The sequence below is a fragment of the Trachypithecus francoisi genome, unplaced genomic scaffold (genome assembly GCF_009764315.1).
Source record: "Trachypithecus francoisi isolate TF-2019V2 unplaced genomic scaffold, Tfra_2.0 Lachesis_group12, whole genome shotgun sequence".
Classification (NCBI taxonomy): Eukaryota; Metazoa; Chordata; class Mammalia; order Primates; family Cercopithecidae; genus Trachypithecus; species Trachypithecus francoisi.
This window is the reverse complement of record NW_022681457.1, coordinates 6,349,437-6,363,224: the sequence shown is the minus strand read 5'-3', so window position 1 is coordinate 6,363,224 and position 13,788 is coordinate 6,349,437. Positions and strand designations below refer to the sequence as shown.

At 45.8% G+C, this 13,788-nt stretch overlaps 1 protein-coding gene across 2 annotated transcripts; it reads left to right on the top strand.

The window, feature by feature from the left end:
* The first annotated feature begins 266 nt into the window (after positions 1–266).
* On the top strand, positions 267–9,819 carry KLK13 (kallikrein related peptidase 13). 2 transcript variants are annotated; one of them, XM_033224276.1, is made up of 6 exons: positions 267–380; positions 909–994; positions 5,732–5,918; positions 6,257–6,525; positions 7,684–7,820; positions 9,616–9,819. In XM_033224276.1, exons 2-6 carry the CDS (start codon positions 943–945, stop codon positions 9,802–9,804), a joined length of 834 nt encoding a protein of 277 aa, XP_033080167.1. In that variant the 5' UTR covers positions 267–380; positions 909–942; the 3' UTR covers positions 9,805–9,819. The 2 variants fall into 2 exon arrangements, with proteins under 2 accessions (XP_033080167.1, XP_033080168.1); XM_033224277.1 differs by lacking the exons at positions 5,732–5,918; positions 6,257–6,525.
* The last annotated feature ends 3,969 nt before the right edge of the window (positions 9,820–13,788 follow it).

Genomic DNA, 13,788 nt, shown 5'->3' with positions numbered 1-13,788 from the left:
TTAGAAAACCGGGTGCAGAATGGGTTGAAGTTAGGGATGGGCATGGAACTCGGTGGGGCAGGGGGAAGGAAATGGGCTTTCCCCTTACCCTTGTTGGGTCCTGATGCCTGAAAGTTCACAGTGGGTTCAACTCCGGCTTGGGCGGGGTCAGATCTAGGTCCTAGCACGTCCTGGAAGCTCCGCCCCAAGCAGAGGGCCAAGCCCAGGCTGGGGGGTGCCTGGAGACAGCCCGCTGAGCCACTGGGGGTGGAGAGGGGGAGGCCAGGGACCAGGAAATGCTGAGTGAGCTGGGGGAGGGAGTTCAGGGGTTAAAAGCCATGGGTTGGGGCTGAAGTTCTAGGCAGCTGACGGCTGACACTCCTGGCGGGCCCCTCACTCAGGTAGGGTCTGCCTGGGGAGGGGCGGGGAGCGGAGGAGGGCAGGAAGGGGAGAAAGGAGGGGATAGAAGGGATGGGGAAAGCAGAAGGGCAGCTGAGTCAGGGACAGGGAGAGTGAAGCTAGAGTCTCGGATCTAGAGAGAAACCTGCAGAGACGGAGAGAGGCGAAGGGAGAGGACAGATAAGAACTTGGGTAATACCAAGCGTGGGGACAGACCTAGAGGGGTAGAGTGGAAGGCTGACTCTGGAGGAAAAGGGCGAGAGTGCACCGACCACCCAGCTTGCCAGAGGGCAGGGGGGAAGGGACGGCTTCCAGGGGTGAGGGGCTGCACGCCGGAGCCCCAGGGGGTTGCACACTGCTCCTCCCACCTCGCTACTGCACCCCTTCCAAGGATGGAATTGGGGGTGGGGGCAGATTCCAGGGTCAGAGCTGTCAAGAGTGAATGAGGGGAGGAGAAATTTAGGAGCCGAAAGGTTTCAGACGCGGAGGTTCCGGGCACGCCCTCAACACCCCCTTCACCTTCTCCTCAGGCCCTGCCCACCCTGCCCTCCCGATCCCGGAGCCATGTGGCCCCTGGCCCTAGTGATCGCCTCCCTGACCGTGGCTTTGTCAGGAGGTAAGAATGCGCGGGGGTGGAGGCGCGGCGGCCACTCGGGACAATGGTAGGAGGGGTCAGGCCGAAGGGGGAGGGGGCGTGGAAGCCGCAAGCTCCGCCCCCCACCCACTCGGACTCGGGTCCCGTGGGGACAGCCCAGAGCTCTTCCTGCCTGTCCCTGGGTGACCTGGTTTCCCGGCTGAGGTCCGCCCTCTGACCCCAGACCCCTCACCTCCCAGAATACCCTCTCAGCAGCCTCTTCCCCCGTTCAAGGCTTCCTGTCCTCTCTGGAAAGCTGAAGGACACAGGTTCGTGTCCTGACGCTGCCGCTTTGAGCCAGTGGCCTAGCAGCTGCTTTGTGCCTAAATTGTCTTCATCTGGAAAATGGGCTCAATCTATAAGTGCTTACCACAGAAGGTCACTGTGAATATTGAAACGAGGTAATGCGTCGAACATGCAATATGTCGCATTTAGAAGGGACTTGAAAGTTAGCCACTTAGCCGTTATTACCTTATTAGTAGTAGTCTCTTTTTTTTCTTTTCTTTCTTTCTTTCTTTTTTTTTTTTTTTTTTTTGAGACGGAACCTTGCTCTATCGCGCAGTCTGGAATGCAGTAGCACGATCTCGGCTTACTGAAACCTCCACCTCCCGGGTTGAAGCGATTCTCCTGCCTCAGCTTCCAGAGTAGCTGGATTACAGGCGCCCACCACCATGCCCAACTAATTTTTGTATTTTCAGCCGAGACGGGGTTTCGCCCTGTTGGTTAGGCTGGTCTTGCACTTCTGACCTCAAGTGGCCCGCCTCAGCCTCCCAAAGTGCTAGAATTACAGGCATGAGCCACCGAGCCTGGTCTCTAGTATTTTGTCTTCATACTCAGTTCCTTCCAGAACCTTCCAGATTGTTCTTCTTTTCATCCTTGGGTTGACCCCAAACCTACGTGACTTCGCCCCAAATTGGTAGTCCTTAAGACCCGTATGGATCTTTCCCATCTTTCCCTGCCATTGTAGGCAGTTTCTCTGGAAACCCCATTCATGCATAATTTAGTCATTCGACAAACAGCTATCAAACACCGGCCACTGTGCTGGGTGCTGTACAAGCAGAAACACAGTCCCTGCTCTCAGCACCTGGAGTCTAGCGGGGACAGACGCAGATGTTATTCAAACAATTATCCAAATAATTAGTTAATAATTATCTTGACATGAGGTGAAGACTTCAAGGAGCCAAGCCAGGGGCCTAGAGATGTAATGGCGGCTCCCCGACCAGAGGCCTTCCCAAAGGGCTTGACCCTTGAGCCAAGACCTGAAAAAGGAGGGGTCTGTGGGTGCCTGGCACCTGGCACCATCCTTGGCCTGAAGGTGGGGTGGCTTTTCTCCTCTGGCGACACTCCCTGGATTCATGCCCATGCCTCTCCTGAGTGCCACACCCTAGGCTAGGAGATCCACATGCTATGCCTTGTGGAGTCCTCAACAACCTGGCGAGGTAGGTGCACTGTAATTAGTCCAATTTCATGGCAGAGAAACCTAGGACTCAAAGACAGAAGGCTCCTGCTCCAATGACACCAGCAATGCCTGAGTCAGAATCCTAATCAAGGTTGTCTGCCCTGTCCTCCATATCCTGAACTTGAGGCTCTGAAAACCATTTGTATAACTTTTGACCTAATAATTTACTTAAAGTTAGCTTTTTTCTTTTTTTTTTTTACTCAGACAAAAGCATGTTCAAGTTTATATTACTGTCCTGAATAGAGAACAGAATTCTTTGTCATAAATAAAGGTGAGGAAGGAAATAAATCCTGCACAATGAAAAGAAAATAATGTGTTTATTGGTTTGGGCCACCTGAAATTGCTGATACTTGACCATTTTTGATCTTCCTAAAACAGCTTTTGCAGATGTTTCAACATGATAAATGTTAGGTGGCCTGATGAGGCTTCTGTGTCCTCTTGGCTTTCAAAAAGTGAGCTCAGTGAGGATTAGGGAGGTGTTAAAACTGTATTAGCACCATCCCGAGACTTTATCCTTGACAAAATCAGGATTAAAAGAGAACTGGATGCTGACTCAGCGTCTGAGTGTACGATTTAATGTTACTTATATCTCATCTCTCTACCACCTAAAATGATCCTGTGCTCACCAATAACTTCTGTACCCAACTGAAAACCACTGGGCTAATCCCACTGCTTGCCCTGGAAACTAGCTAGGGAGGCGTACGGACCTCCTGCTGTAGCTAATAATTAATAATAACATTGCCCACTGACTGAGTGCTCTCTGTGCTACCTGCTGTGCTGTATGGTTTGAAATGCAGGATCATCTTGAATTCTTCAACTGTGCAATGAGAGATGAACTATTACTTTTTCTACTTGACAGCTGGGGAAACTGAGGCGGGTAATTTGCACAAGGTCACACAGTCACAAAATGGCATGCATGTTCAGGATTGGATTCTCCCTGTCCCACGGACACCTGCTGTGCTTCCAATACCAGACACAGTGCCTGGCACACACAGCATTTATTTATTGAGCCCCCACTGTGTGCCAGGCACTGTGTTAAGTCCTGGGAATATGGTACTAAATAAGGCAGTTAAGGTGCCTGTTGTCAATGGAGCTTACAGTCAAAGTGGAGAGATTTTTAAAACGAATGTATACAAATGTGAAGAGAAATGAATAGCAATCATTGTTCTGATTGAAAACCAACCAGAAGAATGTAATGGGGGATGAGTGGGGACCAGGAGAGTCAACATTAGACCAGGTGGTCAGGGAAGGCCTCTCTGAAAAGAAGACATTTACCTGACCTCAGAATTAAGAAGGACCCAGACATGCAACCTCTAGATTCTGAGGGTCATCCAGTAGAATATTCCATATATATGAAATATCCTATATCTGTGCTGTCCAGTTATCCACTAGCCACTTTAGGCTATTGAATGTTTGAAATATGGCTGGTGTGACTTAATAACTGAATTTTTAATTTACTTTTACTTCATTTTAATTAGTTTAAATTTAAATAGCCACATGCAGCTAGTGGCTACCATATTAAACAACACAGGTCTGAAGAAAGGACTGTCCAGAGAGAGGAAATAGTAAGTATAAAATGTCTAGTATGGGGGTATCCAAGATGATTTAAATTCTTTTTTTCTTTAAATGCCTGGTGTGTTTGAAGAACAGGTCCATGAGGCTGGACCAGAGGAAGTCAGGAGAAAGAGGTTGGAGATGGGGTCAAAGATGCTGGCAAGGGCCCGACAGCAAAGAGTCCTGCACACCTTGGGAAGGCTTTTTGGATTTATTTTAAAGGAAGTCAAGCTTAGGAACAATATCTGACTTTCTTTGTTTGAAGAGTCCTCGGCCTGCTTTGAGAAGACTGGATTGGAGAAATGTGAAAGTGGAAGAATTGAGGTTAATGTTGTAGTCATTTGGACTAGAGAAGATGGGGCATGGACCAAGATGGTGGCAGAAGTGTGGAGATAACTGGATATTTGGGAGATAAAACCAATAGGAATTGGTTGTGAGTGATGAAGGAAAGAGGAGAAGCAAAGATGACTCCCAGTTTTGGAGCTGAGCACTGAGGTGGGAAACACTGGAGGGAACAGTTTTGATTGAGAAGGATCAAACTGGGAATACAAAGCTTAAGATGTCTGTAAAGCATTCAAATCAACAGTGTTTGAGATTTGAGCTTAAAGAAGAGTTCAGGGCTGGAGATGGTTAGCCTGTAGCTGGTATTTAAAGCCATGGAGGCAACCAGTATATATGCAGTGAAAGCATAGAGAGGTGGGTGGAAAGATGGTTGGATGGATGCATGGATGGTTATATGGATGGATGGATGGATGGATGGATGGATGGATGGATGGATAGATGGTTGGATTGGATGGATGAATGGATAGATGGATGGATGGATAGATGGATGGATGGATAGATGGATGGATGGATGGATGGATGGATGGATGAATAAATGGACCAGTGGATGAAGGGACAGATGAGTGGATGGATGGATGAATGGATGAGTGGGTGGAAGGATGCATGGATAAATGGATGAGTGGATGGAGATGAATGAGTGGATGGATGGATGAATGGATGGATGGATGAGTGGATAAATGGATGAATGGATGGATGGATGAGTGGATAAATGGATGAGTGAATAGATGGATGAGTGGATGGATAGATGGATGAGTGGATGGATAGATGAGTGGATGGATGGATGGATGGATAGATGGATGGATGGATGAATTGGTGGATAAATGGATGAGTGGATGGATAGACGGATGGATGGATGGATGGATGGATGAATGGATGGTTAGATGACTACCTAAATGGATGAATGGATAGATGGATGAGTAGATGGATGGACAAATCAATAGGATGAATTGGGGATGGATGATTGGATAGATTGATGGATGGATATTGCCTAGGTGGATGTGTAGGTCAGTCTCACTTCTACCTCCTGAAATCCATCCTCTGGTAGAATGATATAAAAAATGCATGTGGAGAGAAAGTCAATCTCCTGCTTACCTATCAGTAACATCCTCACTTTGTGAACTCTTCTGTTAATCCCTAGTGGGGTTAACAGATTTGGTACTTCTTTGGAAAAGAATGTCACCTCCTTGCCCTAACTCATCTCCACTTGGTCAAGAATAGCAACTACCAGAGGTCGGCAAATTCGTCTTCAGTTCCTGGTCACCCAGGGCAATAGTCTGACCCTTTCCCTAAGCCCAGGAACCACAACTCCAGTGCTCCTCTGTCCCCTGGATCCCAGTTTTCAAACAATCTCTCTTCTTTACCAGGTATCTCCCAGGAATCTTCCAAGGTTCTCAACACCAATGGGACCAGTGGGTTTCTCCCAGGTGGCTACACCTGCTTTCCCCACTCTCAGCCCTGGCAGGCAGCCCTACTAGTGCAAGGGCGGCTACTCTGTGGGGGAGTCCTGGTCCACCCCAAATGGGTCCTCACTGCCGCACACTGTCTGAAGGAGTATGTAGGGGCCAGGGGAGCATGGGGTAGGGATGAGAATGGGACTGGGATTGTGGATGGGATGGAGTTGGATTTGAGGATGGAGTTGGAGTTAGGGTTGGGGATCGATATGGGGATGAGAATGATGTTTGGGGTTGAGATATGGGGATTGGGTATGGGAATAGAATCAAAGTAGGGGATTTGGATGGGATTGAAGTTGAGATGGGGGAGATATGTTTGGAGATGAGGAAGGTAGGATGGAGAAGAGGTTAGGTTGGGGATGGGAAGAGGTTGGGGCTGGGATGGGGATGGAAATGGGCTACTCTTCTTTTCTAACCACCCTCTTCCTGCACCCACAGGGGGCTCAAAGTTTACCTAGGCAAGCATGCCCTAGGGCGTGTGGAAGCTGGTGAGCAGGTGAGGGAAGTTGTCTACTCTATCCCCCACCCTGAATACCGGAGAAGCCCCACCCACCTGAACCACGACCATGACATCATGCTTCTGGAGCTGCAGTCCCCGGTCCAGCTCACAGGCTACATCCAAACCCTGTCCCTTTCCCACAACAACCGCCTAACCCCTGGCACCACCTGTCGGGTGTCTGGCTGGGGCACCACTACCAGTCCCCAGGGTATGCACCTACACAGGTGGCTTGAGGCCCCACAGGAGTGGCTGGGGAAACAGGGGCAGAGATGGGAGGGAACGTCTGAGGTAGATTCTTTTATATATAAAAATATAAATTAGTAAATAAGCATATTTACTATTTATATAATAATTTATATACAGTTATAATTATATACAGTTAGCTGTATCCTTTATATAAATGTATATAAATTCATGAATATATAAAAATATAAATAGATCTAATATATATGAATATATTATATGATGTATATTATGTATTATATAGTAATATATTTATATATTATACAAAATTATACAAATTGAACGTATTTTATAAATTATAAAATTTATCAACTATGTATTTTAAATATGTATTTCTCCATAGTGTATATATTATAAATATATCATCTATATTTAAATTATATATTATAAATATATTTTATAAATGTATACATTTATATATTTATATACTGTAAATGAATTTTATCATTTATAATCTATAAATCATACATATAAAATTTTTATATTTCTATAATTTATAAAATGTTTAATATGTTAAATATGCTTATTAATGAAATTTCTAATAATTCAATTTAATAATTATATATCATTACTTATTAAGTATAATACATTGTGTATGTGAATATAAAGTTGATGTATATACCAACAAGAGCCCTTTGCATCTCCTTAGCAATCCCTGACTCTCTCCCAGACTCATGTTTGTATCTTTCTCCTCAACATGCCTCGTCTCTCTTCCTACCATTCTATCCAACTCTTCCATAACTCTTCCCATCCCTGTTCCTGCCTTTCCCATCTTTAGTTCTCTATTTCTGACCATCTCCCTATTCCAACTCCCTGTCTCCAACTTTCTGTCCCCACCACTGGCTCCACCACTCTCCTTATCAACCTCCTATTCTCTTGTCCCTTCTGTCCCTGTCCTTCTTTCCACTTTTCTCCTCATCTCTCCCTTCGCCTCTCTCCCATGTCCCTCCATATTTCTGTCACTTCCGTTGCTTTACCCAGATACGTGCTCATCTCTTCTCCCCTCTTTCTCTTCCCATCTCACTTTTCTACCTACTCTTTACCCATTCAACTCACCTATTTAACCTTCATCCCATATCCTATTCAGGTTGGATACCTTAGACCTTCTCTTTCTTCTCCCCAGTGAATTACCCCAAAACTCTACAATGTGCCAACATCCAACTTCGCTCAGATGAGGAGTGTCGTCAAGTCTACCCAGGAAAGATCACTGACAACATGTTGTGTGCCGGCACCAAAGAGGGTGGCAAAGACTCCTGTGAGGTGAGGCCAGGAGGTTGGTGAGTGCCTAGGACAGGATAGAAAGCCAGAATGGAAGTGACAGATGCTGGGGAAAAAGCTTTGTTTCCAGCATTAGGGGGAACCAGTCTTTATAAGATACAATGTCCCCTCACATAGGAGGTCAAGACAAAAAGAGGCACCCAGGGATGGCAGGAATAATTCATCATAAGCCCCAGCTTTGACTGAGTGGCTGCCCAGATCCCTGTGTTGAGATGCATAAAAGTTGGTATTCTTTCAATTGTGAGTGACAGACAACCAACTCAAACTGGCTTAAACAAAATGCTGGCTTTTGTAACTGAAAATCCAGGGTGTCTGACTTTAGGCACAGATGGATCCAGGTATGCAAATTGTATGTTTGGAATTCCGTCTTTCTTTTAACTCTCAGCTCTTCTTTATTCTCTTTTGGCTTCATTCTCAGTTAGGTTCTTCCCATGACAAGACGGCCCCAGCAGCTTTGAGCTTACATCCTACCCCCTAGGCAACCCTATTAGAAAGAGAATCTCTCTTTTCCAATAGTTCACATAAAAGTTTTGAGCATGATTCTCACTAGGCTGACCTAAGTCATGCGTCCTGAGCCATAAGTCCGTCAGAGCTGTGGGATTCTCTGATGGGCCAAACCTGAGTCACATAGTTAACTGTGGGTGCTGGAGAGGGGCAGGGACAAACGGCATGGACTGGGAGTGGAGAAGGGCAGTTCCCCAAATGAAAAAATCAGGAGTGGCTATTACCAAAATAAGGGGAAATGGCCAAGTACAGTAGTTCATACCTGTAATCCTAGCACTTTGGGAGGCTGAGGTGGGAGGATTACTTGAGCCCAGGAGTTTGAGACCAGCCTGGGCAATATAGTGAGACTCTGTCTCTACAAAAAGAAAAAAAAATTTTTTAATTAGCCAGGTGTGGTGGTATATACCTGTAGTCCTAGCTACTTGGGAGGCTGAGGCAGAAGGACTACTTGAACCCAGGAGCTCAAGGCTGCAGTGAGGTAAGATCATGCCACTGCACTCCAGCCTGGGTGATCAAGCAAGCCCCTGTCTCAAAAACAAAAAGAAATAAATAGAGCAAGACACTGCCTCAAATAAATAAATAAATAAATAAAAAGTTAAAAATGAATGTTTAATTTTTTTTAAATAAGAGGAAATGGATACTACATGAGCAAAAAAAAAAAAAAAAAAAAAACCTGCATCCAATAAAGAAGTAGAGATTTGATTCAGTGAGAAAGAGTATGATATTATATTAATGATATGTGCCTTGATCCGCTAGTGATATCTGCCTTGGGCTCAGGGAGAGAAATAGATGTACACGTGTATTGCATACTCTGCCCAGATGTGGATGAGTTCCCTCAATAGTGAGAGGCACAAAGGAGTCTTAAAGTAGGAACAGGGTCAGCAGGTGTGGGGCAGGGGGTGCAAGGTGGGATTTAGTACCAGGGAAACAAAAATGGGTATGAAGTAAGTTGTTACTATTTTAATGAAACTGTGGAACAGAGAAAGACACAGAAATTTCTCTGTGTCTCTCTTTCTCTGTGCCTATCTCTGTCTTTCTGTCCCTATTTCTGTCTCTTGCTGTCTGTCCCTCTGTGTTTGTCTTCTTGTTTGTTTCTCACTGTCTTCATTGCTTTCTCTCACACTGTGTGTGTCTGACTCTGCCTCTCTGAGTCTCCTTCTCTGTGTGGGTCTCTCTCCATCTTTCACTCTCTCCCCACATCTCCCTGTCCCTGCTTTGTTTAGCCCCAGCAAGGACCCACCTCTCTCTCTCTCTCTTTCTTTCCCCAACTCAGGGTGACTCTGGGGGCCCCCTGGTCTGTAACAGAACACTGTATGGCATCATCTCCTGGGGAGACTTCCCATGTGGGCAGCCTGACCGGCCTGGTGTCTACACCCGTGTCTCAAGATACGTCCTGTGGATCCGTGAAACAATCCGAAAATATGAAACCCAGCAGCAAAAATGGTTGAAGGGCCCACAATAAAAGTTGTGAAATATACCGGCTTCCATCGTTTCACCATGACTTCCTCATATTGTCTGCTTAGCCCTTCTCTGCTCCGTATTCCCAGTGTTCCATTTGAACCAGTGATCCATGTCCTGAAAAATGCTCAATCCCAGTTGACATTCCATGTTTCAGAAGCATTCAGGCACTGCCAGGCTTGCAGTCTCCCAGATGTTGCATCCCAGAAACATCTCAACAACCTGAATGTCCCAACCCAGACAATGGCCCAGGTCTCTCAACTGCATCAGCATGGCTTCTATGAGCCCACATCACCACCTGAATGTTCTGTCTGTGGCACATTCTTAAATATTTCCGTCAGCCCATCTCAACAATATATGTCCTATAAATGGACCATCCTTGACAACATCCTCTAACTCTTCAAGTATTTATTCAATGCCAGTATCCTAGACCTTCTATTTTTTGCACTCCAGAAGGCTCTAGACTCCCACGATAGTTCATCCTGAAAATATTATCTTATGCCCACAATCTTCTGCCCTGACAACATTCTATGTACCTCTGTGACTCACCACAGCTAACATTGGATCCTCAGAATGGTTCATTCTCACACTGTTATGGTTATCTCAGATGTTCCAACCCAACCTACATCCCACATTCTTCCAATACCCCATCTCTGCCAACATTCCCTCTCTCTGAATCAATGGCACCCTAAGTCTCTAGAGTTATGGGGTTCAATATACCAAAGGGTCTCCTTGCTTGAGCTATATTGCCTACCAAATATTCTGTCCTGTATCTCCGCCATGAACATCCTTGTTCAGCGTCCCTTGCTGTTACATCTTTGCCCATGACCCTAAAATGTAGTGCAAATCCTTGCTTTGGACAAGTTATAAAACTCACAGTCTCTGTGCTTTCTCATCTAGAAAATGGGTTCATGATTTTTTATAATTGTAGCATTATTACAAGGATAAATGTCAAGCATTTATCATTATTATTATTTGCATGATTCCCATAAAATATTACCTTAGAATGTTAATAACAGCCCTTCGAATTTGCAAAATGTCCAAAAAAGGTGTTGCACTCATTTATTTTCCTCAGGAGACATTTATTCAGTGTTGACTATGTGCAAGCATTCTCCTGGGTGTTGGTAAATATAGTTTATTTATTCAACAAACATTTGTACCTATCATGAGCCAGGCACTGTTGCAGACACAAGTGATAACCAATGAGTTAAACAGATAAAAATTTCTGCCCTTGTAGAACTTACATTCTTTTCAGGAAGTCTCCATAACAAAACTGAATAAAGAAATAGGCTGTCAGGTGGTGCCACAAGCCATGGCAAGAAATGAAACAAGGGCCATGTGTGGTGGCTCATGGCTGTAATGCCAACACTGGGAGGCCAAGGTGGGAGGATCGCTTGACACCAAGAGTTCAAGACCAGCCTGGACAACACAGCAAGATCCCATCTCTACAAGAAAGTTTAAAAAATTAGCTGGACATGGTGGCATGAGTCTGTAGTCCCAGCTATTCAGAAAGCTGAGGCGGGAGGATTGCATGAGCCCAGGAGTTTGAGGTTGCAGTGAGCTGTGATTGTGCCACTACACTCAAGCCTGGATGACAGAGCAAGACCCTGTCAAGAAGAAGGAGAAGGAGAGAAACAGGAAGAGGAAGAGGAAGAGGAAGAGGAGGAGGAGGAAGAAGAAGAAGAAGAAGAAGAAGAAGAAGAAGAGGAGAAGAAGAAAGGATTAAGAATTGGGAATGTAGGGTTGTATAGGTGGAAGGGATGGCATTACAATTTAAACAGCATGGCCAGGGAAGAGGACCTAATTGAGATGGTAACATTTAAAGAAAGACCAAAAGGAAGAAGGGAAGAAGCAAAGCGCATATCTGAGGAGCAGCCGCTGGAGCAGGGGATACAGCTGTACAAAGGCCCTGAGGCAGGAGCCTGTTTGGTGTGTCTGAAGACCAGTGAAGAGGTTGGTGTGGCTGGAGCTGAGTGAGTGAGGAGGAGAGGGTGGGAGGTGAGGGCAGAGAATGAACGGAGCAGACTGCATTGGGTCCTGTGGGGCACAATGAAGACTTTGTTTTCCTCTGAGGGAGCCAGGAGGTATGAGAGGGCTCTGAGCAGAGAAGGCACTTTATTTGATTTGAATGTGCACAGGATTCCTCTGGCTACTCCGTGGGGAACAGACTCAGGGAGGCCAGAGAGAAAGGGACTACGTTAGCCCAGGCAAAAGGTGATGGTTCCTGGACCAAGGTGATGGCCTTAGAGAAGGCGAGAGGTCAGATTCTGGATCTGTTTGATTGGACTGTTGGACACTCAAGTGGAAATAAACTGTTCTCTGAGGATTTATAGAAAATAAACAACTACAGCCACGCACAGAGGCTCACACCTGTAATCCCAGCACTTTGGGAAGCTGAGGCGGGCGAATCACTTGAGGTCAGGAGTTCAAGACCAGCCTGACCAACATGGTGAAACCCCGTCTCTACCAAAAATACAAAAATTAGCTGGTGGTGGCAGGCGCCTGTAGTCCCAGCGACTCAGAGGCTGAAGCAGGAGAATCGCTTGAACCCGGGAGGCGGACGCTGCAGTGAGCCAAGATTGCACCACTGCATTCTAGCCTGGGCAACAAAGTGAAACCCTGTCTCAAAAAGAAAGAAACACCTACACAAACTAAATAACTGCAGATTGTGATGATTTCTGTGTGGTGACAATAACATGCAAACATTTCCATGAAGGATACAAGCAAGGATTTGTGTTAGAGAATCAAGAAGGAAGCTGTTTTGAATAGGGTGATCAAGAAGGGCTTCTTGGAGGAGGTGGCATGTGGCCAAAGGGTTAAAGGGAGCCAGTTTAGCAAAGAATGGGGGAAATACCTCTGAAAAAAGGAGCCACTGGGCCAAAGTCCTTGAGTTTAGCCTATTCCAGGATCTGAGGGAAAGCCAGCATGACTGTACAGTGATGATGAAGGAGTGATTGGGTAGGGAATGAGATTGGAGGATTCTGCTGGAGCCAAATATGTGGAATCTTTTCTGCTGTAGTCAAAGAGGTGGTCTTTCTCCCATTGCAGTGGGGGAGCTCCTGGAAAGTGTCAATAGGGGAGGAATCATATCTGAAATCAGATTATCACTCTGGTTGCTGGGTTACTGGTGGAGACAAGGTGCCAGGAGGGAATATCGGAAGCCAGGAGATGAACCTGAAGCCTCCTGCAGTAATCAGTGGGTAAGATGATGGCTCAGCCAACAGAGATGAAGATGGATTAGAATGAGAGTTTTGCAGTCACATTGAGGAAACTTAGCATACGATCAATCCTATTTCTCATAGTAGTTATGATCTATAAAGTCACCTCTAACACTGAATTAGCAACTACTAAAGCATTGCTTCTAGGGGGAAACATAGGGTTTAAGTTCCTTCAAGCCTCTGGTCACAATGCTTTCGTCACCTGATCAATATATAACCTTGTTTTAGGTGTGTTTCTCTTTAAAGACAACTTAATATATATGCATTGAACTCACAGCCGATGGTGATGTACCTCATGCCTGAATGAAGCTTCTCTAACATGTATTTTCTTTTTAAATTTTTCAAAATTTATTTTATTCATTTTATTTCTTTGAGACAGGATCTTGCTCTGTTGCCCAGGCTGGAGTACAGTGGTGCAATCGTAGCTCAGTGCAGCTTTGAACTCCTAGGCTCAAGTGATCCTCCCACCTCAGCCTCCTGAGTTGCTGGGACTACAGGCATGCACCACCATGCCCAGCTAATTTTTTTTTTTTTTTGAGACGGAGTCTTGCCCTGTCGCCCAGGCTGGAGTGCAGTGGCCGGATCTCAGCTCACTGCAAGCTCCGCCTCCCAGGTTTACGCCATTCTCCTGCCTCAGCCTCCCAAGTAGCTGGGACTACAGGTGCCCGCCACCATGCCTGGCTAGTTTTTTGTATTTTTTTAGTAGAGACAGGGTTTCACCATGTTAGCCAGGATGGTCTCGATCTCCTGACCTCGTGATCCACCCGTCT

What these genes read in the sequence shown, in the direction of transcription:
- KLK13 (XM_033224276.1), top strand. Translation starts at nt 943, where the DNA reads ATGTGGCCCCTGGCCCTAGTGATCGCCTCCCTGACCGTGGCTTTGTCA. An exon ending in GACCGTGGCTTTGTCAGGAG is followed by an intron (nt 995 to 5,731) that starts GTAAGAATGCGC and finishes CTTCTTTACCAG; the next exon opens with GTATCTCCCAGGAATCTTCC. An exon ending in GCCGCACACTGTCTGAAGGA is followed by an intron (nt 5,919 to 6,256) that starts GTATGTAGGGGC and finishes CTGCACCCACAG; the next exon opens with GGGGCTCAAAGTTTACCTAG.